Source organism: Callionymus lyra, chromosome 9 (assembly GCF_982586985.1).
Source record: "Callionymus lyra chromosome 9, fCalLyr1.hap1.1, whole genome shotgun sequence".
Lineage (NCBI taxonomy): Eukaryota > Metazoa > Chordata > Actinopteri > Syngnathiformes > Callionymidae > Callionymus > Callionymus lyra.
The window spans coordinates 19,105,959-19,128,559 of NC_141826.1; the positions used below are offsets into that span (position 1 = coordinate 19,105,959).

Here is a 22,601-nt window from a genome sequence, read left to right on the forward strand (position 1 = left end):
TCTTCATCATCTTCATCATCATCTCCTCATCCTCATCATCATCATCATCATCTTCATCAACTTCAACATCATCACCATCACCATCACCATCACCATCACCATCACCATCACCATCACCATCATCATCATCATAATCTTCATCATCAGAACTGAGCTTCACTCACCATCAGGTCCGCCTGAGCCTCCAGTTCTTTGGAAAACGACAGCAGGTCCTCCACCGTCACACCTTTGTTCACCTGAGTCACACCAGTGAGCACAGAAGAAGAAACACCTTCAATCTGTCGAGAAACTCACCTCCTCCAGGTAGTCCGCGAAGTTGATGTCGGCCAGACCGACCTCGCTGAAGTCGAGGAGGTTCTGTCGGCCCTCAGACTCCAGCAGCACGATGGCCCGCAGGTCGATCTTCATCTTGTCCAGGTGAGTCACCACGTCCTTGGTGATCTGTGAGAGACAAGATGCTTTAACATCAACCATCCATGTCCACGCTGCTGCTCTGGTGCCTTCACTGACCGTTGTTGTGTTGAGAAAAGTGGAGACGTTGAAGATTTTGTCCAGACGCAGCGCTGAGTAGATGCCCTTGTTCTCCTTGCAGGTGCTGGACCATAGACAAAACTTGTGTGAAGACGTTCTCTCATAGAAGACTGATTCTGCCCTCTAGTGAGTCGAACTGGAACATGCTGAGATGTTTCTCAGGTGAGTTTACCTGTAGAAGCTCTCTGCTGTCAGCTCCAGGTCCGAGTCGTTGTACAAGAACCCCGGGATGAAGTTCTTCCACTCGGGGTTGACCAGGTGTGGAGCGTCCACGACCTGAGGAACGAAGAGACGAGTCAGAGGGAGCAGCAGACGCTTGAGGGAGTCGACTCACCGAGAAGATCTCTCTGGACTTGAAGGGTTCACAGACCAGCTTCTCCACGTTTCCTCCGGCCAGGAAGAGGACGGTCAGCAGGCCCATGAGCAGGCACGAGAAGATGAAGCTGAAGCCCACACCGCTGTGGAGGACGAGAGACGACCGTCAAAGAACAACTTGTTTCAAGGTCATTATTAGTCAAAATATAACACACGCCACTTCTTACACTTACGGTGACCCAGAGCGCAAATCATTTACAAACAGAATTACAAATTACAGATTTACAGGAAATTGTTTTTTTGTTTCAGGAAATTTCAAAGTTTCAAAGTTTGTAAATGTGTATCAGGAAATTTAAAATTTGTTTCAGGGTATTTTTATTTTGTTTCAGACTATTTAAATGTTGTTTCAGGAAATTTGAAATTTAGTTTTTGACATTTTGTTGAGGGTTTGTAAATGTGTTTCAGGATATAGTTTCAGCATATTTAAATTAGTTTCATGAAATTGAAATGTTGTTTCAGGACATTTGTAATTTGGTTTAAGGAATATTTAAATTAGTTTAAGGAATATTTAAATTAGTTTCAGGAAATTTAAATTTTGTTTCAGGACATTTGTAATTTGGTTTAAGGAATATTTAAATTTTGTTTCAGGAAATTGAAATTTTGTTTCATAAAATTGAAATTTTGTTTCATAAAATTGAAATCTTGTTTCAAGAAATTGAAATTTTGTTTTAAAAAAATGTAATTTTGTTTCAGGAAATTAAAATTTTGTTTCAAAGTTTGTAAATGTGAATCAGGAAACTGAAATTTTTTCGAAAACAAAACACATTTTCGATTTGTTTCAGGAAATGGACATTTTGTTTCAGAGAAATTAAATTTAGTTTTTGAGATTTTGTTGAGAGTTTGTAAATGTGTTTCAGGCTTTACTTTTAGGACATTAAAATATTGTTACAGGGAATTTTAGTTTTGTTTCATAGATTTTGTTTGTCAATTTGTTTCAGAATATTTAAATTTATTTTCAGGAAATAAAAATATTGTTACTTATTAAAACAATTGTAATCTTGTTTCATAGATTTTAGTTTTGTGTCAGAGTTGGTTAATGTGTTTCATAATTAATATATTCAAATTCTGTTTCAGGAAATTTTACATTTGTTTCAGAAAATAGAAGTTAGTTTTAGAAATGCAATTTTTTTTTGGAAGAAATTAAAATATCGTTGTAGGAAATTGAAATTTCGTTTCATAAAATTGTAATTTTGTTTCAGGAAATTGTTTTTTTTTTTGAGTAAATTGATTTTTTTGTTTCAGAAAATTGTAATTTTGTTTCATAAAATTGAAATTTTGTTTCAGAAACTTGTAATTTTGTTTCATAAAATTGTAATTTTGTTTCAGGAAATTGATTTTTTTTTTTGAGTAAATTGATTTTTTTGTTTCAGAAAATTGTAATTTTGTTTCATAAAATTGAAATTTTGTTTCAGAAACTTGTAATTTTGTTTCATAAAATTGTAATTTTGTTTCAGGAAATTGATTTTTTTTTGAGGAAATTGAAATTTTGTTTCATAAAATTGAAATTTTGTTTCATAAACTTGTAATTTTGTTTCATAAAATTGAAATTTTGTTTCATAAAATTGTAATTTTGTTTCATAAAATTGAAATTTTGTTTCAGAAACTTGTAATTTTGTTTCATAAAATTGAAATTTTGTTTCAGGAAATTGTAATTTTGTTTCAGAAAATTGAAATTTTGTTTCAGAAAATTGAAATTTTGTTTCAGAAAATTTACATTTTGTTTCAGAAAATTTACATTTTGTTTCAGAAAATTTACATTTTGTTTCATAAAATTGACATTTTGTTTCATAAAATTGTAATTTTGTTTCAGGAAATAGATTTTTTTTTGAGGAAATTGAAATTTTGTTTCAGAAAATTGTAATTTTGTGTCAGAAAATTGTAATTTTGTTTCATAAAATTGAAATTTTGTTTCAGAAACTTGTAATTTTGTTTCATAAAATTGTAATTTTGTTTCAGGAAATAGATTTTTTTTTGAGGAAATTGAAATTTTGTTTCAGAAAATTGTAATTTTGTTTCAGAAAATTGTAATTTTGTTTCAGAAAATTGTAATTTTGTTTCAGAAAATTGAAATTTTGTTTCATAAAATTGAAATTTTGTTTCAGAAACTTGTAATTTTGTTTCAGGAAATTGATTTTTTTTTTAGGAAATTGAAATTTTGTTTCAGAAAATTGAAATTTTGTTTCAGGAAATTGATTTTTTTTTTAGGAAATTGAAATTTTGTTTCAGAAAATTGAAATTTTGTTTCAGGAAATTGTAATTTTGTTTCAGAAAATTGAAATTTTGTTTCAGAAAATTGACATTTTGTTTCATAAAATTGTAATTTTGTTTCATAAAATTGTAATTTTGTTTCAGGAAATCGAAAATTTGTTTCCAGATATTGAAATTTTGTTTCAGGGAAATTTAATTTTTTTTTCAGGAAATTTAAATTTTGTTTCATATAATTCATCTAGTTTTGTTTTGTAAATGACTTTCAGGAAATTGAAATAATCGCTTCAGGAAAATGTATCTTTGTTTGAGGAAATTGTAGTTTCGATTTAGCAGATCAGAATTTTTTCTAGGGAAATTGAATTGTGTATTTAGTTCCTCTGAGCCACCGTACAAACGTGACCCTGGTGAGTAGAAGTGTAAACTTGCGCCATCAGCATGGTTCCTCCGGTGTTGGAGATGCAGCCGCGGGTGGTGGGCGAGGCGTGTTTGTCGTAGCCCAGGGTCCCGCACAGCAGACCCAGATAGTTGAAGGCCAGGACCAGGACCACCATGCAGCACAGAGCGATACAAGCGATCCACCTGGAGGCGTCAGAACCATCATGTGACCTCGTGCACCACAGTCAACACAGATACACAACTTCTTACCCACAATTCAAGATTCATTTTCTAATTCATTAAAAAACGACAACTCACCACGTTTTACCACACTCTCTTTGTCTCACTCCCTCTCAGTGAACTCATCAGGTTCTACCGCACGAGTAGTTTAGTTTTGTTTCAGAGTTGGTTAATGTGTTTCATAATTAATATATTCAAATTTTGTTTCAGGAAAATTTACATTTGTTTCAGAAATAGAAATATGCTTTCAAAAATTGTAATTTTGTTTCAGGAAATTATAATTTTGTTTGAGGAAATAAATTTTTTTTTGAGGAAATTGAAATTTTGTTTCAAAAAATTGTAAATTTGTTTCAGAAAATTGTAAATTTGTTTCATAAAATTGTAAATTTGTTTCAGAAAATTGTACATTTTTTAATCTGTTTGAGGAAATTTTAATTTCGTTTCATAAAATTGTAATTTTTGATTTTCTAATTCATTAAAAAACGACAACTCACCACGTTTTTACCACACTCTCTTTGTCTCACTCCCTCTCAGTGAACTCATCAGCGGTGGTGCTACCGTAATGGCAGTTGTACGAGCTCACCTGTAGAAGTCCATCTTGTCGATCTCGGGGTAGTAGTCCTCGATCTTGGCGTGTGTGTGGCTGATGAAGACGGTGAAGTTGGAGAGAGAGTTCTGCACCGGGAAGCCTCTGGAGAAGCTGCTGATGTTGCTGCCCAGAGCGTCCACCAGGCTCTTCACGTCTGAAGGTCGAGTGGAGACACAAACATTGGTGTCGTGACACGAACTCACTCACAGGTTTGGTGGCTTCAGACTCACTCTCCACCACGGCGCGCGTCTGCTCCAGCACCAGGTGAGGCGTGTTGTTCAACGAGGACGAGCCCTGCGACGCACACGCGTGTTCAGAGACGACACACACGTGTTGATGACACACACGTCCACCAGACGCACACAACATGATCTCACCCGCTGCACGACGCCGCTCAGGTCCGTCTTCAACACGTCGTTCATTCGCTCGAGCTGAAGATTGACCTTCGGAAGCTGCAGGAACAAAACATTCCTGAGTCAGTTTGTTGTGTTGGAGCTGAGAGTGTCTGAGTGTCTGACTGAGCTCAGTCGTCCAGGAGAGACTCGGAGGAGGTGTTTCACGAGCAGGAAGGATGGACTGAACTAGGATAGAAGGATGGACTGAAGAATGGATGGAAGGATGGAAAGAAAAATGGAGTAGGAGTAGTTGTGTACCTGAGTGAAGTTGTGTACCCATGTGTAGGTGTGTACCAATGTGTAGTTGTGTACCCTAGTGTAGTTGTTTACTAGAGTGTAGTAGTTGTGTACCTGAGTGAAGTTGTGTACCCATGTGTAGGTGTGTACCAATGTGTAGCTGTGTACCCTAGTGTAGTTGTTTACTAGAGTGTAGTAGTTGTGTACCTGAGTGAAGTTGTGTACCCATGTGTAGGTGTGTACCAATGTGTAGCTGTGTACCCTAGTGTAGTTGTTTACTAGAGTGTAGTAGTTGTGTACCTGAGTGTAGTTGTTTACCTGAGTGTAGTTGTGTACCCATGTGTAGGTGTGTACCAATGTGTAGCTGTGTACCCTAGTGTAGTTGTTTACTAGAGTGTAGTAGTTGTGTACCTGAGTGAAGTTGTGTACCCATGTGTAGGTGTGTACCAATGTGTAGCTGTGTACCCTAGTGTAGTTGCTTACTAGAGTGTAGTAGTTGTGTACCTGAGTGTAGTTGTTTACCTGAGTGTAGTTGTGTACCCATGTGTAGGTGTGTACCAATGTGTAGCTGTGTACCCTAGTGTAGTTGTTTACTAGAGTGTAGTAGTTGTGTACCTGAGTGAAGTTGTGTACCCATGTGTAGGTGTGTACCAATGTGTAGCTGTGTACCCTAGTGTAGTCGTTTACTAGAGTGTAGTAGTTGTGTACCTGAGTGTAGTTGTTTACCTGAGTGTAGTTGTGTACCCATGTGTAGGTGTGTACCAATGTGTAGCTGTGTACCCTAGTGTAGTTGTTTACTAGAGTGTAGTAGTTGTGTACCTGAGTGTAGTTGTTTACCTGAGTGTAGTTGTGTACCCATGTGTAGGTGTGTACCAATGTGTAGCTGTGTACCCTAGTGTAGTTGTTTACTAGAGTGTAGTAGTTGTGTACCTGAGTGAAGTTGTGTACCCATTTGTAGGTGTGTACCAATGTGTAGCTGTGTACCCTAGTGTAGTTGCTTACTAGAGTGTAGTAGTTGTGTACCTGAGTGTAGTTGTTTACCTAAGTGTAGTTGTGTACCCATGTGTAGGTGTGTACCAATGTGTAGCTGTGTACCCTAGTGTAGTTGTTTACTAGAGTGTAGTAGTTGTGTACCTGAGTGAAGTTGTGTACCCATGTGTAGGTGTGTACCAATGTGTAGCTGTGTACCCTAGTGTAGTCGTTTACTAGAGTGTAGTAGTTGTGTACCTGAGTGTAGTTGTTTACCTGAGTGTAGTTGTGTACCCATGTGTAGGTGTGTACCAATGTGTAGCTGTGTACCCTAGTGTAGTTGTTTACTAGAGTGTAGTAGTTGTGTACCTGAGTGAAGTTGTGTACCCATGTGTAGGTGTGTACCAATGTGTAGCTGTGTACCCTAGTGTAGTTGTTTACTAGAGTGTAGTAGTTGTGTACCTGAGTGTAGTTGTTTACCTGAGTGTAGTTGTGTACCCATGTGTAGGTGTGTACCAATGTGTAGCTGTGTACCCTAGTGTAGTTGTTTGCTAGAGTGTAGTAGTTGTGTACCTGAGTGAAGTTGTGTACCCATGTGTAGGTGTGTACCAATGTGTAGCTGTGTACCCTAGTGTAGTTGTTTACTAGAGTGTAGTAGTTGTGTACCTGAGTGTAGTTGTTTACCTGAGTGTAGTTGTGTACCCATGTGTAGGTGTGTACCAATGTGTAGCTGTGTACCCTAGTGTAGTTGTTTACTAGAGTGTAGTAGTTGTATACCTGAGTGAAGTTGTGTACCCATGTGTAGGTGTGTAACAATGTGTAGCTGTGTACCCTAGTGTAGTTGTTTACTAGAGTGTAGTAGTTGTGTACCTGAGTGAAGTTGTGTACCCATGTGTAGGTGTGTACCAATGTGTAGCTGTGTACCCTAGTGTAGTTGTTTACTAGAGTGTAGTAGTTGTGTACCTGAGTGAAGTTGTGTACCCATGTGTAGGTGTGTACCAATGTGTAGCTGTGTACCCTAGTGTAGTTGTTTACTAGAGTGTAGTAGTTGTGTGCCTGAGTGTAGTTGTTTACCTGAGTGTAGTTGTGTACCCATGTGTAGGTGTGTACCAATGTGTAGGTGTGTACCCTAGTGTATTTGTTTACTAGAGTGTAGTAGTTGTGTGGTTGTGTGTAGTTGTGTACCTGTGTGTAGGTCTGACCAATGTGTAGGTGTGTACCAATGTGTAGGTGTGTACCCTAGTGTATTTGTTTACTAGAGTGTAGTAGTTGTGTGCTCGTGTTTAGTTGTGTACCTGTGTGTAGTTGTGTACCCATGTGTAGGTGTGTACCAATGTGTAGGTGTGTACCCTAGTGTATTTGTTTACTAGAGTGTAGTAGTTGTGTGCTCATGTGTAGTTGTGTACCTGTGTGTAGTTATATACCCGTATGTATGTGTGTACCTCTGTGTAGTTGTGTACCCGTGTGTAGTTGGCACTGGTGTGTGGTTGTGTACCTGTGTGTAGTTGGGGCTGATGTGTGGTTGTGTACCCGTGTGTAGTTGGCGCTGATGTGTGGTTGTGTACCCGTGTGTAGTTGGCGCTGATGTGTGGTTGTGTACCCGTGTGTAGTTGGCGCTGATGTGTAGTTGTGTACCCGTGTGTAGTTGGCGCTGATGTGTGGTTGTGTTCCTGTGTGTAGTTGGCACTGGTGTGTAGTTGTGTACCTGTGTGTAGTTGGCACTGGTGTGTAGTTGTGTATCCGTGTGTAGTTGGCGCTGATGTGTGGTTGTGTACCCGTGTGTAGTTGGCGCTGGTGTGTGTTTGTGTACCCGTGTGTAGTTGGCACTGGTGTGTGGTTGTGTACCCGTGTGTAGTTGGCACTGGTGTGTGGTTGTGTGCCCGTGTGTAGTTGGTGCTGATGTGTGGTTGTGTACCCGTGTGTAGTTGGCACTGGTGTGTGTTTGTGTACCCGTGTGTAGTTGGCTCTGATGTGTGGTTGTGTACCCGTGTGTAGTTGGCACTGGTGTGTAGTTGTGTACCCGTGTGTAGTTGGCGCTGATGTGTGGTTGTGTACCCGTGTGTAGTTGGCGCTGATGTGTAGTTGTGTACCCGTGTGTAGTTGGCGCTGATGTGTAGTTGTGTACCCGTGTGTAGTTGGCGCTGATGTGTGGTTGTGTACCCGTGTGTAGTTGGCGCTGATGTGTAGTTGTGTACCCGTGTGTAGTTGGCGCTGATGTGTGGTTGTGTTCCTGTGTGTAGTTGGCACTGGTGTGTAGTTGTGTACCTGTGTGTAGTTGGCACTGGTGTGTAGTTGTGTATCCGTGTGTAGTTGGCGCTGATGTGTGGTTGTGTACCCGTGTGTAGTTGGCGCTGGTGTGTGTTTGTGTACCCGTGTGTAGTTGGCACTGGTGTGTGGTTGTGTACCCGTGTGTAGTTGGCACTGGTGTGTGGTTGTGTGCCCGTGTGTAGTTGGTGCTGATGTGTGGTTGTGTACCCGTGTGTAGTTGGCACTGGTGTGTGTTTGTGTACCCGTGTGTAGTTGGCTCTGATGTGTGGTTGTGTACCCGTGTGTAGTTGGCACTGGTGTGTAGTTGTGTACCCGTGTGTAGTTGGCGCTGATGTGTGGTTGTGTACCCGTGTGTAGTTGGCGCTGATGTGTAGTTGTGTACCCGTGTGTAGTTGGCGCTGATGTGTGGTTGTGTTCCTGTGTGTAGTTGGCACTGGTGTGTAGTTGTGTACCTGTGTGTAGTTGGCACTGGTGTGTAGTTGTGTATCCGTGTGTAGTTGGCGCTGATGTGTGGTTGTGTACCCGTGTGTAGTTGGCGCTGGTGTGTGTTTGTGTACCCGTGTGTAGTTGGCACTGGTGTGTAGTTGTGTACCCGTGTGTAGTTGGCGCTGATGTGTGGTTGTGTACCCGTGTGTAGTTGGCGCTGATGTGTGGTTGTGTACCCGTGTGTAGTTGGCGCTGATGTTTGGTTGTGTACCCGTGTGTAGTTGGCACTGGTGTGTAGTTGTGTACCCGTGTGTAGTTGGCGCTGATGTGTGGTTGTGTACCCGTGTGTAGTTGGCGCTGGTGTGTGTTTGTGTACCCGTGTGTAGTTGGCACTGGTGTGTAGTTGTGTACCCGTGTGTAGTTGGCGCTGATGTGTGGTTGTGTACCCGTGTGTAGTTGGCGCTGATGTGCAGTTGTGTACCCGTGTGTAGTTGGCGCTGATGTGTGTAGTTGTGTACCCGTGTGTAGTTGGCGCTGATGTGCAGTTGTGTGAGCGACTGCCGGATGTTGCGACACAGCTGCGCAGACGTGGCGTCCGACTCCTCGTCATGACAGCCGGGGTCGTGGAGAGTTCGGTTGATACTGGATCGAACCAGACTCAGGTTGAAGTTCAGCTTCCCGGCTCCTTCCTGCAGGACCTGCAGAGACACGCTGACGTTCTCCAGAGCTTCCTTGGTCTCTCGCATCGCTGCAGACGACACACACACACACACACACACACACACACACACACAACGGTCACCATGGTAACCTGACCTCCAGTGCTGCACCTGGTCGTCAACATCATGTCACACATGCAACACCTGAAGATCCAAGATGAAGACACTGAGGATGATGAAGGTAACAACGTGCTGAGATCATCATCTTCTTCTTCTTCACTTGTTCATAGGACACAATCAACCAGGAGTCTGTGTGTGTGTGTGTGTGTGTGTGTGTGTGTGTGTGTGTGTGTGTGTGTGTGTGTGTGTGTGTGTGTGTGTGTGTGTGTGTGTGTGTGTGTGTGTGTGTGTGTGTGTGTGTGTGTGTTTGAGAGTGTGTGTGTGACTGGGTTAATGTTGTAGTTACTGTGTTCATGTGTTGTTATGTGTGTGTGTATAGTGATGTGTGTGTATGTGTGTACTGTAGGTGTGCATGCATGTGTGTGTGTGTGTGTGTGTGTGTGTAGGTGTGTGTTTGAGAGTGTGTGTGTGGGACTGGGTTAATGTTGTAGTTACTGTGTTTATGTGTAGTTTGTGTTTGCTTTGTTTGTGTGTGTGTATAGAGATATGTGTATGTGTGTACTGTAGGTGTGCATGCATGTGTGTGAGAGTGTGTTTGTGTGTAGGTGCGTGTGTAGGTGTGTGTGTGAGAGTGTGTGTGTGAGAGTGTGTGTGAGAGTGTGTGTGTGTGACTGGGTTAATGTGGTAGTAACTGTGTTCATGTGTGGTTATGTGTGTGCTTTGTTTGTGTGTGTGTATAGAGATGTGTCTATGTGTGTACTGTAGGTGTGCATGCATGTGATAGTGTGTATGCGCATTTTTAGGATTTTTTTTGTGCATTATGTGTTTGATGTGTGGTTTTTTTGTCTATTCTTTTGTGTGTGCTGTGGTGTGGTGTTTTTGTGTATTTCTGTCTGTGTGAGGGTATTTGTGTATTTCTGTCTGTGTGAGTGTGTTTAAGTCTTTGTGTATGTTTTAGTGTGTTTGTGTCCTGGTGTAAGTGGGTTTCTGTATGTGTGTATGTGTAAGTGTGTTTATGTATGTGTATTTTTGTCTGTGTATTCATGTGTGTACGTGGGAGTATGTTTGTGTCTGTAATTGTGTATGTATATTTGTTATATGTGATTGTTTGTCTTTAAGTGTGTTTGTGTATGTGTGTATGCGTATGTGTTAGTGTATTTGTGTGTGTATGTGTATTTTTGTCTATTTGTATATTTGTGTATGTGGGAGTATGTTTGTGTCTGTAATTGTGTATGTATATTTGTTATATGTGAGTGTTTGGGTCTTTAAGTGTGTTTGTGTATTTATGTCCGTGTGTATGTGTTAGTGTATTTGTTTGTGTTTATGTGTTTGTGTATTTGTGTGTGTATGTGTAGGTGTGTACGTGTATTTTTGTCTGCGTCTATTCATGTGTTTACGTGGGAGTGTGTTTGTGTCTGTAAGTGTATTTGTTATATGTGTATATGTGAGTGCGTCTGTAAGTGTGTTAGTGTATTTGTGTGTGTATGTGTTAGTGTATTTGTGTGTATATGTAGGTGTGTTTGTGTATTTTTGTCTGTGTGTATTGATGTGTGTAAATGGGAGTGTGTTTGTGTCTGTAAATGTATTTGTTATATGTGAGTGTGTTTGTGCATTTGTTATATGTGTATATGTGTATATGTGAGTGTGTTTGTGTCTGTACGTGTGTTTGTGTATTTGTGTGTGTTATGAATTGAATTCCTCTCGACATAAGTGAAGATTAAACGATGGCAGATAAATTTCGATTAAGTATTTAAACTAAAAATGTGTAACTGAAAAACACACAAGTCATAATGAAGTCATCAGGACTCACGTGTGTGTGTGTGTGTGTGTGTGTGTGTGTGTGTGTGTGTGTGTGTGTGTGTGTGTGTGTGTGTGTGTGTGTGTGTGTGTGTGTTTGTCAGGTATATGCCCATATAAGGAAGCATGTCGCACAAGCACAAAAGTCAAAACTTCTCATCACGATGACTAGAGATATAACAACCAGAACAACTGGTTATACTAGTTACACGTGGGTGAGATCAGGTTTCATCGGGATCACACAGGAACATAGCACAAAGGTCAAAAGGTCACAAGGTCACAAGGGTCACTGTTACCTTTGACAGCTCGCTCGATTCTCACTTTTGGAGAAAAGAAGAAAAATAAAGAAACACAATTTGAAGAAGCGCCGACGTTAGATCACGAGCAGGAGGCTGGCGCGTCGTCATGGCGATAAGACGGCAGCAGGAAATGAAAACAACGACGACCCGGGACGCAGGAAATGAACACGTACCTCCGGCCATGTTGAGCACCTGGTCCAGAGCGGGACGCACCTCCTTATCCAGCTGATCGTGGATCCTGGCGCCCAGGAGAGTCTCGATGTCTGCAGACGACACTCGCCGTCACTCAGAGTCATCATTAATACCATCTCCAAGTTCATGTGTGTGTCAGGTGTGTGAGGAGGAGACCCTGGAAGAGACCAGACCCACTTACTGTCCAGGTCGTAGACCACCTTGTTCTTGGCGGTGGCGTACTGCGAGATGAGGTAATCGATTTGCTGCGCCAGGAGACACAAGCGAGCACAGAGAGTGAGTCGAGGATCGGAGACACGGGAGAAGCGAGGCTACCGAGGGAGTGTCGTTGACGAAGGTGTGAAGGTCCCTCATGTTGCTGTTGACCAGGCGACGGATGTTCTTCACCTGCGAGCTCAGGTTCTGGTTGGCGGCGTACGCACACAGCACTCCCATCCTGCAGGGGGAGCCAACCAGAGTTCAGAGTCATTTCTGATGTCATTTAAAACTCTGGTTACATCCCTTTGATCCTCATGCACTCCTACACACTGTTGTTGTGTGTGTGTGTGTGTGTGTGTGTGTGTGTGTGTGTGTGTGTGTGTGTGGGTGTGTGTGTGTGTGTGGGTGTGTGTGTGTGTGTGTGTGTGTGTGTGTGTGTGTGGGTGTGTGTGTGTGTGTGTGTGCTACACAAGTAAGTAAGTAAGTAAGTAATATTTATTTATATAGCGCTTTTCGAGACCAGGGTCACAAAGCAAGAGTCACTTCCTTCACAGCTGTTGTGTGTGTGTGTGTGTATACCTGTGTGTTTGCTACACAGGAGTCGTTTCATTCACAGCTTTTGTGTGTGTGTGTGTGTGTGTGTGTGTGTGTGTGTATACCTGTGTGTGTCTGCTACACAGGAGTCATTTCATCCACAGCTTTTGTGTGTGTGTGTTCGATACCTGTGTGTGTCTGCTACACAGGAGTCATTTCATTCACAGCTTTTGTGTGTGTGTGTGTATACCTGTGTGTGTCTGCTACACAGGAGTCGTTTCATTCACAGCTTTTGTGTGTGTGTTTGTGTACACCTGTGTGTTTGCTACACAGGAGTCGTTTCATTCACAGCTTTTGTGTGTGTGTGTGTGTGTGTATACCTGTGTGTGTCTGCTACACAGGAGTCATTTCATTCACAGCCTTTGTGTGTGTGAGTTCGATACCTGTGTGTGTCTGCTATAAAGGAGTCATTTCATTCAAAGCTCTTCTGTGTGTGTGTGTGTGTGTTTGTTTATACATGTGTGTGTCTGCTACACAGGAGTCATTTTATTCACAGCTTTTGTGTGTGTGTGTGTGTCTGCTACACAGTAGTCATTTTATTCACAGCTTTTGTGTGTGTGTGTATACCTGTGTGTGTCTGCTACACAATAGTCATTTTATTCACAGCTTGTGTGTGTGTGTATACCTGTGTGTGTCTGCTACACAAGAGTCATTTCATTCACAGCTCTTGTGTGTGTGAATGTGTACACCTGTGTCTGCTATACCTGCTCTTTCATTTACAGGATTGTGTGTATGTGTGTTTGCATGCGTTTATATGTGAATTTGTTGTGAATTTGTTGGCTTGTGAGTGTTTGTGTGCGTGTGTATATGCTTGTGTGTTTGTATGTTTTTGCTTGTTTTTGTTTGTGTGTGTCTGTGTGTGTTTGTATGCTTGTGAGTTTAAGCATGTGTTTATGTGAGTATGTGTGTTTTAGTTTATTTGTACGTCTGTCTGTGTATGTGTTTGTGTGCGAATTTGTGCATGTTTATATATTTCCGTATGTTTGTGTGTGTGTTGTATGTCTGTCTGTGTGTGTTTGTGCATGTTTGTATGCTTTTGCACCTTTGTATGTTTTTGTGTGTTGGTATGTTTGAGTGTGTATGTCTGTGTGTGTGTGTGCATGCTTGTCCGTTTGAGCATTTGTGTATGTGTGTGAATCTGATAGATTTCAAAGTTCAAAGGGACGAGAGCAGATTCATCAGCAGCATAAAGTGCCGACTCATCATCCAGAGCTAATGACACTGAGGCTGTGAAACCTAGTTTGTGTTGCGCTGCTCTGGTGTGTGTTCTCATGTTTGTGCATAATTGGAGTGCAGGACCACGAAGCTGGAAGACCTATTTCCTGTTTATCAGCTTTTATTTTGGCGAGCAAACAGACTGAGTCATAGGTGGTTATCAGTGAGAAACAGAAAGTGAAAGTTAGTAGTTTCCTGGAACAAACGCATGTCGTCTTCAAAGAGAAGAATAAAGACATCACTTCAAGAAAGGTCAGTTGAAACAAGTCAGTTGTGTGTTTTGAACTTGTGTGCGTTTATGTATGTATCTTTGTGCATGTACATGTGTTTGTGAGAATGCATGTGGATGTGTTCCCTCAATATTTAAGTGTGTGTGTGTGAGAGTGTGTGTGCATGCATATATACGTGTGTTTTTAAAAAAAATTATAAATATGTGTATGTGTGTGTGTATGTTTGTGTTTCTATGTGTTTGTGTGTATGTATTTGATTGTGTGTGTGTGTGTGGAAACGTAAGTAACTTTTTTTAATTTTTTTATATAAAGCTTTTCCAGACCAGGGTCACAAAGCGCTTAAACAATCAAAACAATATTCAATAAAGTATATACTTTAAAGGGCAAGATAATACTGAGAACACAACAGGAGTGTTCAGGTGTGGGTGTGTGTGTGTGCGTGAGTGTGTGTATGTGCTTAACTAGGTAGGTTTTTTTGAATTCTTGTGTTTAAAAGAGTATGTTTTACAAACTAGAATTCTAAGGTTAAAGAATGGAGTGTTAAAATTAGCAAATTACTCATTTTAGATGAAACTAACACACAAAGTCGCACAAGTGTAGTACGATGACATAAAACAAGTAATCAGGAAACTACTACTGTCTTTCACCCTGATTGAAAACACAGATTATTGTTATTAAATCCACACGATCACGTTTAACATACATAACAAAACAGAAAAGAAACTAATAAATCCACACAACTGAGGTCATCAACACAGAAATACTGTAGATCATTAAAGAGACTGGATTGAAGCCCAGTAAAGGTTTATGTGGACAAATAGTTAACTTTCAAAAAATGGACTTTAATCTTTTTATAATGTTTCTTAAGAGATCAGGTGAGGTTTTATAGAAGACGTTGAGTGCGAAAGAACGACCACAGATGTTTACAATGTTCTGGGCGATACTTTTTCCTTCTGTTTGTGCAGATAGACGTGATATTACTTGTTGGTGAGGATGTTCTGAGGTGGTTCAGATGGCAGCCCCGTCACCTGAACTCCTCCAACAGGAGGACCATGAGAGGTGAGACAAGCATCTTCTTCACGCTGTAAAAATGTCCTTATTGTCTTGAAGATCTTAGTTTTAAAGCAAATTAATAAAATGTTTTAAATACATTTTTTACTAAGCAAGTTCAATTCAACTCATCTTAGCACGTGGACAGACGTCTGCAGATTTACGTCTTTATGTGTCAAACTACAGTTGAGCACTGAGACTTCTGTTCAAGGTCAAAAGTAAAGCTCCAAGAAGGACCTGCTGAAGGTGGACCAGAGCAGCCTGGACATGGAGCAGAATCTTGCTGTGACCAGTCTATAGGAAGACTGGTTGACTTCAAATGTAGACAAGACTTCACAGAAGAAAGGCGAGTGTATACAAATGAAGTTCTGACTGACTGAAAATGAGCAGGATTAGGTCCTGGAACTTCTTTCTGTGACTCCTATTTGGTCTTCCCTCCCACAGACCGGACCGTGGCCTATTAGGAGTTCTTCCTTGTGGGCCTGTCGGACCACAAACACACCTGGAAGCTACATTCCAGGTACGTGACTGTAGCCTTTGTGATTCCCTTAATCGTGGATTGTGAAGCTTGAGATGTCAGTATCTCATGATATTAAATACCAATCACTACTAGTAGGATTCCAGATCATACTAGTAGTGATTGGAATCGTACTACTGATCTGGGATCTGAATATTGTAATTCCAATCTGTCCTAGGAGGATTCAGGATTCTACTAATGAATTCCAATCTCTAGTAGGAGAGATTGGAATCCTACTATTGTACTACGATCTGAATATTGGAATTCCAATCTGTCCTAGGACAAATGGGAATTCTACAAGGACAATCTCCAATTCTAATAGGAGAAATTCGGATTACAACAAAATGTTATTTCAATGTAATCAAACCCTAACCCTCACCCTAAACCATATCAATATTAAGATCCAGACCCGGCGGCATGGGCGGGCATTGGGGGGCCGTTCCCACCCCCAGGTCTGAAAACACAAGCACTGAAGTTAACCTGAACCCTGGAGTGAACATTCAAACTGAGAGAGGCAGCTGCAGCTGAAGCCTTTACTTAAACTCACCAAGACACCTGCCTTGGACTTGGGCTCAGTTCAGTATTGTTTTTATTGTACCTTTTAAAAACAAGGCTCCTGTAGAATGACTAAATAGTGTGGGCTGCATCAAGTAGTCAAACAGATCACACATCACACCTAACATGATTTTGTTGAATGAGATGACAACTTATTTGATGTTCAATCCAGTGTTTGTTGGTTGTTGGGATTTTTTTTAGATTTTGTCTATCACTTTCTTAGTAATGGGAGAATTTTTTTTCTGTACTGTGCGAGTAGTCCCAGAGCCATTGTTCCATTTAGGTTGAAAACTTTGCCCCCCTGAAAAAATGTAATGCCCCCCCTTAAATGTTTTTCTGCAGCCGGGTCTGTTAAGATCCCAGTTCAGTAGCAATCTGTACTAGTAGGATTCCAGATCCTACTGGATTCCAATAATGATTAGAACTGTAGTTCCTTGGTTTTGCCACTAGGTGGATTAATTAGTTGTTTGGGTTTGTTAGCGTTAGCATCGGGACGGGTCGTCTCAGTGATGAAGCCAGTTTCAAGTGGGTTGCGTCATTGAATAATTACTGCCAAGAGACAATCCATCATAAACACACGTACAAACAAAGAACTGCTTGGACTGTGTTTAATAAACTTGTTTGTGACTTCTTCAACAAAGTCAGGCCCTCCTGCTCATTCTGTGATCTTCTTGTCTTTTTGGCCAAATCCTTTCAAGATGCAATATCTTATCTTGCAATTGCATCTATCAGTGGTTAAATTTAGATCGCTCGGCTCGTCTTTGCGATCTTCCTCTCTGTCCACCAAATTACTGCCACCTACTGGCAAATATGTATAACGCCATTAAAGTAAAGAAGGTAACAGAATGACAAATATTCGGTTTACAAAAAGCATGCACGGTACTATAACAATGCTGATACGTATCTCTTGGTCCATGATATGGACTACTCTTATGAGAGGCAGGTGATACTTGATGATGATCATTAGATACTGACATCAAAATAATGATCCGTTTATTGCCTTCAGGATCTTAAACAGGAGACGTTCGGCTTTGTGGAGAGGGAGCTGAAACAATACTGGAATGTTTTGAGCGCAAACAACATGGAGACCGATGAGGAGGTGGTGACAGGAGGCGAGTTGGAGGAGCAATGGAGCAACAGAGAAGCTTTCCAGAAGATCACAGAGAGCCACCTGAGGATGATGGAGCAGCATGATCTGGCTGAGCTTCTGGGGAATAGTTAGATAACCTTCTTTGACTTGAGGTTGAGAGTCCAACATCAGACCTACTGACTTCTTCTTCTTCTTCATCTTTCAGAGAGGCGTGTTGGTGTGAGTCGTCGGGACCTACAGAGGAGCCTGAAACAGAAGGTCCAGTTTGTGTTCGAGGGGATCGCTAAAGTGGGGAACGCTGTACCTCTCCATCAGATCTACACGGATCTCTACGTCACTGAGGGGGACACCACACAGGTCAACGAAGAACACGAGGTACTGCGGATCGAAACCGCTTCAAGGAAATCCAGCAGGCCAGAGAGAACCATACGACAGGAGGACCTCTTTAGAAGCTCACCGGGGGGCCACGTACCAAGATGCGTGCTGACGAAGGGTGTAGCTGGCATTGGGAAGACTCTGCTGACACAGAAGCTGATCCTGGACTGGGCTGAAGACAAAGCCCACCAGAACTTCCAGCTTATACTTCCTTTCACCTTTAGGGAGCTGAATGTTCTGAAGGAGAAGAAGTTGAGTTTGGTGGAACTTGTTCATCGCTTCTTTCCCCAAACCAAAGAATCTGGACTCAGCAGCTTTGAAAAAGTCGAGGTTCTGTTGATCTTTGATGGTCTGGATGAGTGTCGTCTACCTCTGGACTTCAGCAGTCAGGTCCTGACAGCAGCTACAGAGTCCGCCTCAGTAGACGTCCTCCTGACTAACCTCATCAGGGGGGATCTGCTTCCCTCAGCTCGCATCTGGTTGACCACAAGACCTGCAGCAGCCAATCAGATCCCTGTTGAATATGTGGACATGGTGACAGAGGTCAGAGGGTTCACTGACCCCCAGAAGGAGGAGTACTTCAGGAAGAGGTTCACAGATGAGGAGCAGATCTGCAACATCATCTCTCACATCAAGAGCTCACGCAGTCTCTACATCATGTGTCACATGCCCATCTTCTGCTGGATCACTGCCACAGTTCTGGAGGACATGTTGAAGAAGAGAGAGACTGAAGAGCTGCCCAAGACCCTGACTGAGATGTACATCCACTTCCTGGTGGTTCAGTCCAAAGTCAAGAAGCTGAAGTACAATGGAGTAGCTGGGACAGATACAGTTTGGGATCCTGAGAGCAGGAAGATGATCGAGTCACTGGGAAAACTGGCCTTCAAGCAGCTGCAGAGAGGAAACGTGATCTTCTACGTATCAGACCTGGCAGAGTGTGACATGGACGGAGAGGCTGCGTCAAAATACTCGGGCGTGTTTACACAGATCCTCAGAGAGGAGAGTGGACTGTACCAGGACACAGTCTACTGCTTTGTTCATCTCAGTGTGCAGGAGTTTTTTGCTGCTTTTCACGTCCACCAGACCTTCTTCAGCTCTGGAGTCAACCTTCTGGCCCCAAACAACATTGTCCTATGGACTAACTACTTAGGGTTGAAACCAAAACCCAACAACTTCTACCTGACAGCCATAGTGGAAACTCTCAAATGTCGAAATGGGCATTTGGACTTATTCCTGCGCTTCCTCCTGGGTCTATCTCTGCAAGAGAACCAAACTCTCCTCAGAGGCCTGCTGGATGAACATTGCTCCTGGACCAAGGAGAACTCAGTTGAACTGATAAAGAAAAAGTTGAACGATAACTTGTGCCCAGACAGAATTATTAACCTATTCCACTGTCTGAATGAAGTGAGGGATGGTTCCTTGGTGGAACAAGTCCATCAGCAGCTGAGATCAGGAGCTTTCTCCTCAAGTAAACTCTCTCCTTCCCTGTGGTCCGCTCTGGCCTTCATCTTACTGTCCTCAAACGACACTCTGGAAGTGTTCGACATCAACAGGTACTTTGCTTCAGAGGAGGTTCTTCTGCGACTGCTGCCCGTGGTCAAAGTGTCTAAGACAGTAAAGTAGGTCAATCTTGGACGGTGAGGATTTTATTGCGCGAGGTTACATCGTCTTCTTCTCTGCAGGCTGAAGGGATGCCAGATGTCAAAGGAGAGTTTTACACAACTTTGTTCAATCCTCGGCTCTCCTTCCTCAACCATGACCAAGCTTGACCTGAGTAACACCAACCTAAAGGACTCAGGAGTAGGGCTGTTGTGTACGGATCTGAAGAGCCCATACTGTGGGCTGACAAGTCTCAGGTTTCATCTTGTTTAGATTTCAGTTTTCTCTGTGGAACTGAAGACAACATCAATGAGTTTTTTTTTCTCTCACAGGTTAAGAATGTGCGACCTGACGGAGACGGGTTGTTTGCCTCTGTCCTCAGTTTTGAGGTCTTCCTCCTCCATGCTGGAAGAACTGGACCTGAGCTTTAATAAACTGGAGGATGCTGGAATCAAGTTTCTGAGTGATGGACTCAAGAGTCCTCACTGTCATCTGAGAAATCTCAAGTGAGGACTTATTAAAAAAAACAAAAAAACATCATTGTTCCTACAATATGTCGTAATGCATCGTATCGTTGCCTCCATATTGTGATACGTATCGTCAGATCCTTACCAATACACATGCTGACAAGACTACTTAAAAGAACTATCCATGTCCTCATCTTATCTAAAGCAACACTTGTGTTGACCATTTCTCAGGCTCAGTGGCTGTGGGCTGACCATGGAAAGTTGTAAACTTATCTCCTCAGTCTTCGACTCTACATCAAGCCTGACACAGCTGGACCTCAGTGACAACGACCTGGATAACAGTGGCATGGATTTCCTTTCTCTTGGACTGATGAAGCCAAACTGCCACCTGGAGGGTCTCTGGTAAGAACTAGAGTTCCTCGCCGATCAAACACAAGCTAAAGCTCCCATTTTTGCAGTCTGTCCGGATGCCTGATCACGGCGGCCGGCTGTCTCACTCTGGCCGAAGCGCTGGATAAAAACCCAACACATCTGAGACAACTGGACCTGAGCTATAATGACCCAGAAGGCCCCGGTTTGAAGAAGCTATGGGCTGGCCTCAAGAGAAAAGACTGGAGTCTAGAGAAGCTCAGGTTTGGACACGTTTATCAATCACCAGTAAAATAAGTAACAAGTCAGTCAAGTGTTCACTTGCAGAGTCTATGACACTCAAACTTGTAAATACCAGTCCATAGAAACTTTGGTTGGATCTTTAACTCTTCTTTCCCAATGTTAAATTGTTTTATGATTGTTTTTATCATTTTATGCTCCAGGTTGGACCACATTGGACAGACGGAGTCTTCATCTGCACCGAGCAATTGTAAGCTAGTCTTATTTTAACGCAACAAACAAGAACTTTTTATTAATGATCTGATTTCCACAATTTTTTTCTCTTTCAGGCCAATATCTTTGAACTCTGATCGACCCAAGGATAGTGTCCTTGCGCCCCCATCCAAGTGAGAGGGTCAGAACCTGGACAACATGGACACGCCTTTCCAAATAAGACTTTTTTGTGTTTTTTATATATATATATATATTTTTTAATAAATATATTTTTCTAGCATGTATGTGTCACAGTATTTGTGTTCTCCAATGAAGTAGGAATGAGTTAAATATTGAGGATAAAATATCAGCAACCAGGTTTTTACAAAATATATTAGAAAAGTAACTACGTAGCTATGTTAACTATTGTATTTTACGTATATGTACTTAATTGCTTATACAATGAAAGATAAACTACATTTGATACCACCATGCTCAACTTCCTCTAAACTTTGATATAAAAGCAAATTAAATTAAATTTAGATAAATACTGACAGGAAGTAATATTGAAATAAAATTGTTATTAAAATAAGCCATTTTACCCTGTAGCAAATTGCAGGAATAAGCAATTAAAATAATGTCGAAAAAGTCAAAATTCCATGTCAAATATTTTGCATCACTTTTAATGGAATGTTGAGCTTGAAACAGCTAGCAACAACATTAGCTTCCAGCTAGCATGAGCCAAAGTTTAAAGTGAGGCATTTTATGACATCAGTTCAATAATAATCATAATAATAATATAAATAAATCATAAATCATAATAGGCACAATATTCTTATCAACTCACTTTCCTTTCTTTCTTTCATCACCATTAATAGTTTTAAACTCTGCTGCAGCGTCTCTTGGCTCGTGACCGCCACCTGCAGGACTCCTGCGCCAGTCAAAATAAAAGTGACTTTTAAATTTAAAAATCGAAATATATATTTTTCAAATGAATGAAAAGCCGCTATTTGTGTGACAGGATAAATCGGTTCATTATTTTCTTCAGCCAAAACAGATTTTACAATATTTTCTTTGGTCCTTCCGGACTGACATACATCACTTCCGCTCTGGTCTGACGGCAGGTGAGCTTCCGCTGCGACTACGCCTCACCTGAGATGCATCCAAAACATCTAATGCTGCTTATTTATCACAGATGTTGCTTTGCTTCGTTTGTTGTTATCGACGTCACTGTCAGCGATGTCTTTATTTCTGATTAAAATGTTTTGTATTTCATTTCATTCTCTGTTGCTGCTGCAATACTGATGTGAACCACCGGGGGGCGACGATACACCCGATTTACATGTAAGTAAGTAACTTGTACATATATATAGCGCTGTAATATAGTTTGAATCTTTTTTTTGTTTTATTTGTTAAAGTGTGTACTTTAATTATTTATGTTTCTTTTAGAAGTTTTGTATTTGTTGGACTCATCCATCTATGCGAGACTCAGCCCTGTTTTGGTTCTGAACTCTGGGTTTTGTGATTAAACTAAAATGGTTATATTGAATAAATATTTACTTCAGGACTTTAATAGTTAAAGTGTTTTGAAGTAAAGTGTTACTCGTGTAACTTCTCAGTGAACTACGTTTTAAAATGTTCTTTTCCTGGTTCATCCAGTGTTGTGTCACAAGTATATTTGCTTTTTAATGGGTAGCACTTGAGATCACATGACCACAAAACTTTTTTCGTTAAGCGGAAATATTTGGGATGTTTAGAAAATTGAACAACAGTTAAGTATTTCACTGCTTCAATGGTTCTGTGATTTCTGGAATATTCATGTGTTTTTTCCCTTTAAGTAAAGCCATGTTTGGTCAATTCAATAAAGTTTATAGATAAATTCAGCTGAAATCTATCTATGGTTCAGATCTTTTTCTTTGTTTTTTATGTCCATTAAAATGACCATAACGAGTGGTATAACATCAGCAAAAAAAAGATGCATTAAATTCATTTGATCAGATTAAATCATCAAGTCTTTAAAAAAGTCATGATAATAATACAAAAATTAATTACATCGTTTTTCCCAATCAAAACCTACATGTTTCCACTTTGAGTGTTTTGTATATATGTTGTGACTTCATCATCAGAGTAAATTGAGCCTCCTTTTCTTCAGCTACAGCAGTTACTCTTGTAGACACTAGGGGGCAGTATAAACCCGAGCAGGGTCAACTTTAACAGGGATTTTTTTCAC

General features: G+C 41.2%; 2 protein-coding genes across 2 annotated transcripts in view; one reads left to right on the forward strand and one right to left on the reverse strand.

Annotated features, from left to right (window-relative positions):
* Positions 1-22,601, reverse strand: part of prom1a (prominin 1a) — a 62,102-nt gene that overhangs the window by 8,867 nt on the left and 30,634 nt on the right. Inside the window, exons 5-18 of the mRNA XM_087798740.1 lie at positions 11,996-12,116; positions 11,862-11,925; positions 11,662-11,751; positions 11,486-11,509; positions 9,132-9,361; positions 4,696-4,770; positions 4,549-4,612; positions 4,313-4,472; positions 3,541-3,693; positions 866-989; positions 704-807; positions 511-595; positions 295-441; positions 165-236 (exon numbers count right to left, since the gene is read on the reverse strand). Of these exons, the coding sequence (XP_087654866.1) occupies positions 165-236; positions 295-441; positions 511-595; positions 704-807; positions 866-989; positions 3,541-3,693; positions 4,313-4,472; positions 4,549-4,612; positions 4,696-4,770; positions 9,132-9,361; positions 11,486-11,509; positions 11,662-11,751; positions 11,862-11,925; positions 11,996-12,116 (1,513 nt within the window). The remainder of the gene's footprint in view (positions 1-164; positions 237-294; positions 442-510; positions 596-703; positions 808-865; positions 990-3,540; positions 3,694-4,312; positions 4,473-4,548; positions 4,613-4,695; positions 4,771-9,131; positions 9,362-11,485; positions 11,510-11,661; positions 11,752-11,861; positions 11,926-11,995; positions 12,117-22,601) is intronic.
* LOC148072134 (protein NLRC3-like) lies at positions 13,859-20,711 on the forward strand. The gene is made up of 12 exons (XM_087798733.1): positions 13,859-13,939; positions 14,883-14,976; positions 15,179-15,313; positions 15,412-15,487; positions 17,046-17,256; positions 17,335-19,123; positions 19,187-19,360; positions 19,436-19,609; positions 19,802-19,972; positions 20,029-20,202; positions 20,383-20,429; positions 20,509-20,711. Exons 2-12 carry the CDS (start codon positions 14,930-14,932, stop codon positions 20,520-20,522), a joined length of 3,012 nt encoding a protein of 1,003 aa, XP_087654859.1. The 5' UTR covers positions 13,859-13,939; positions 14,883-14,929; the 3' UTR covers positions 20,523-20,711.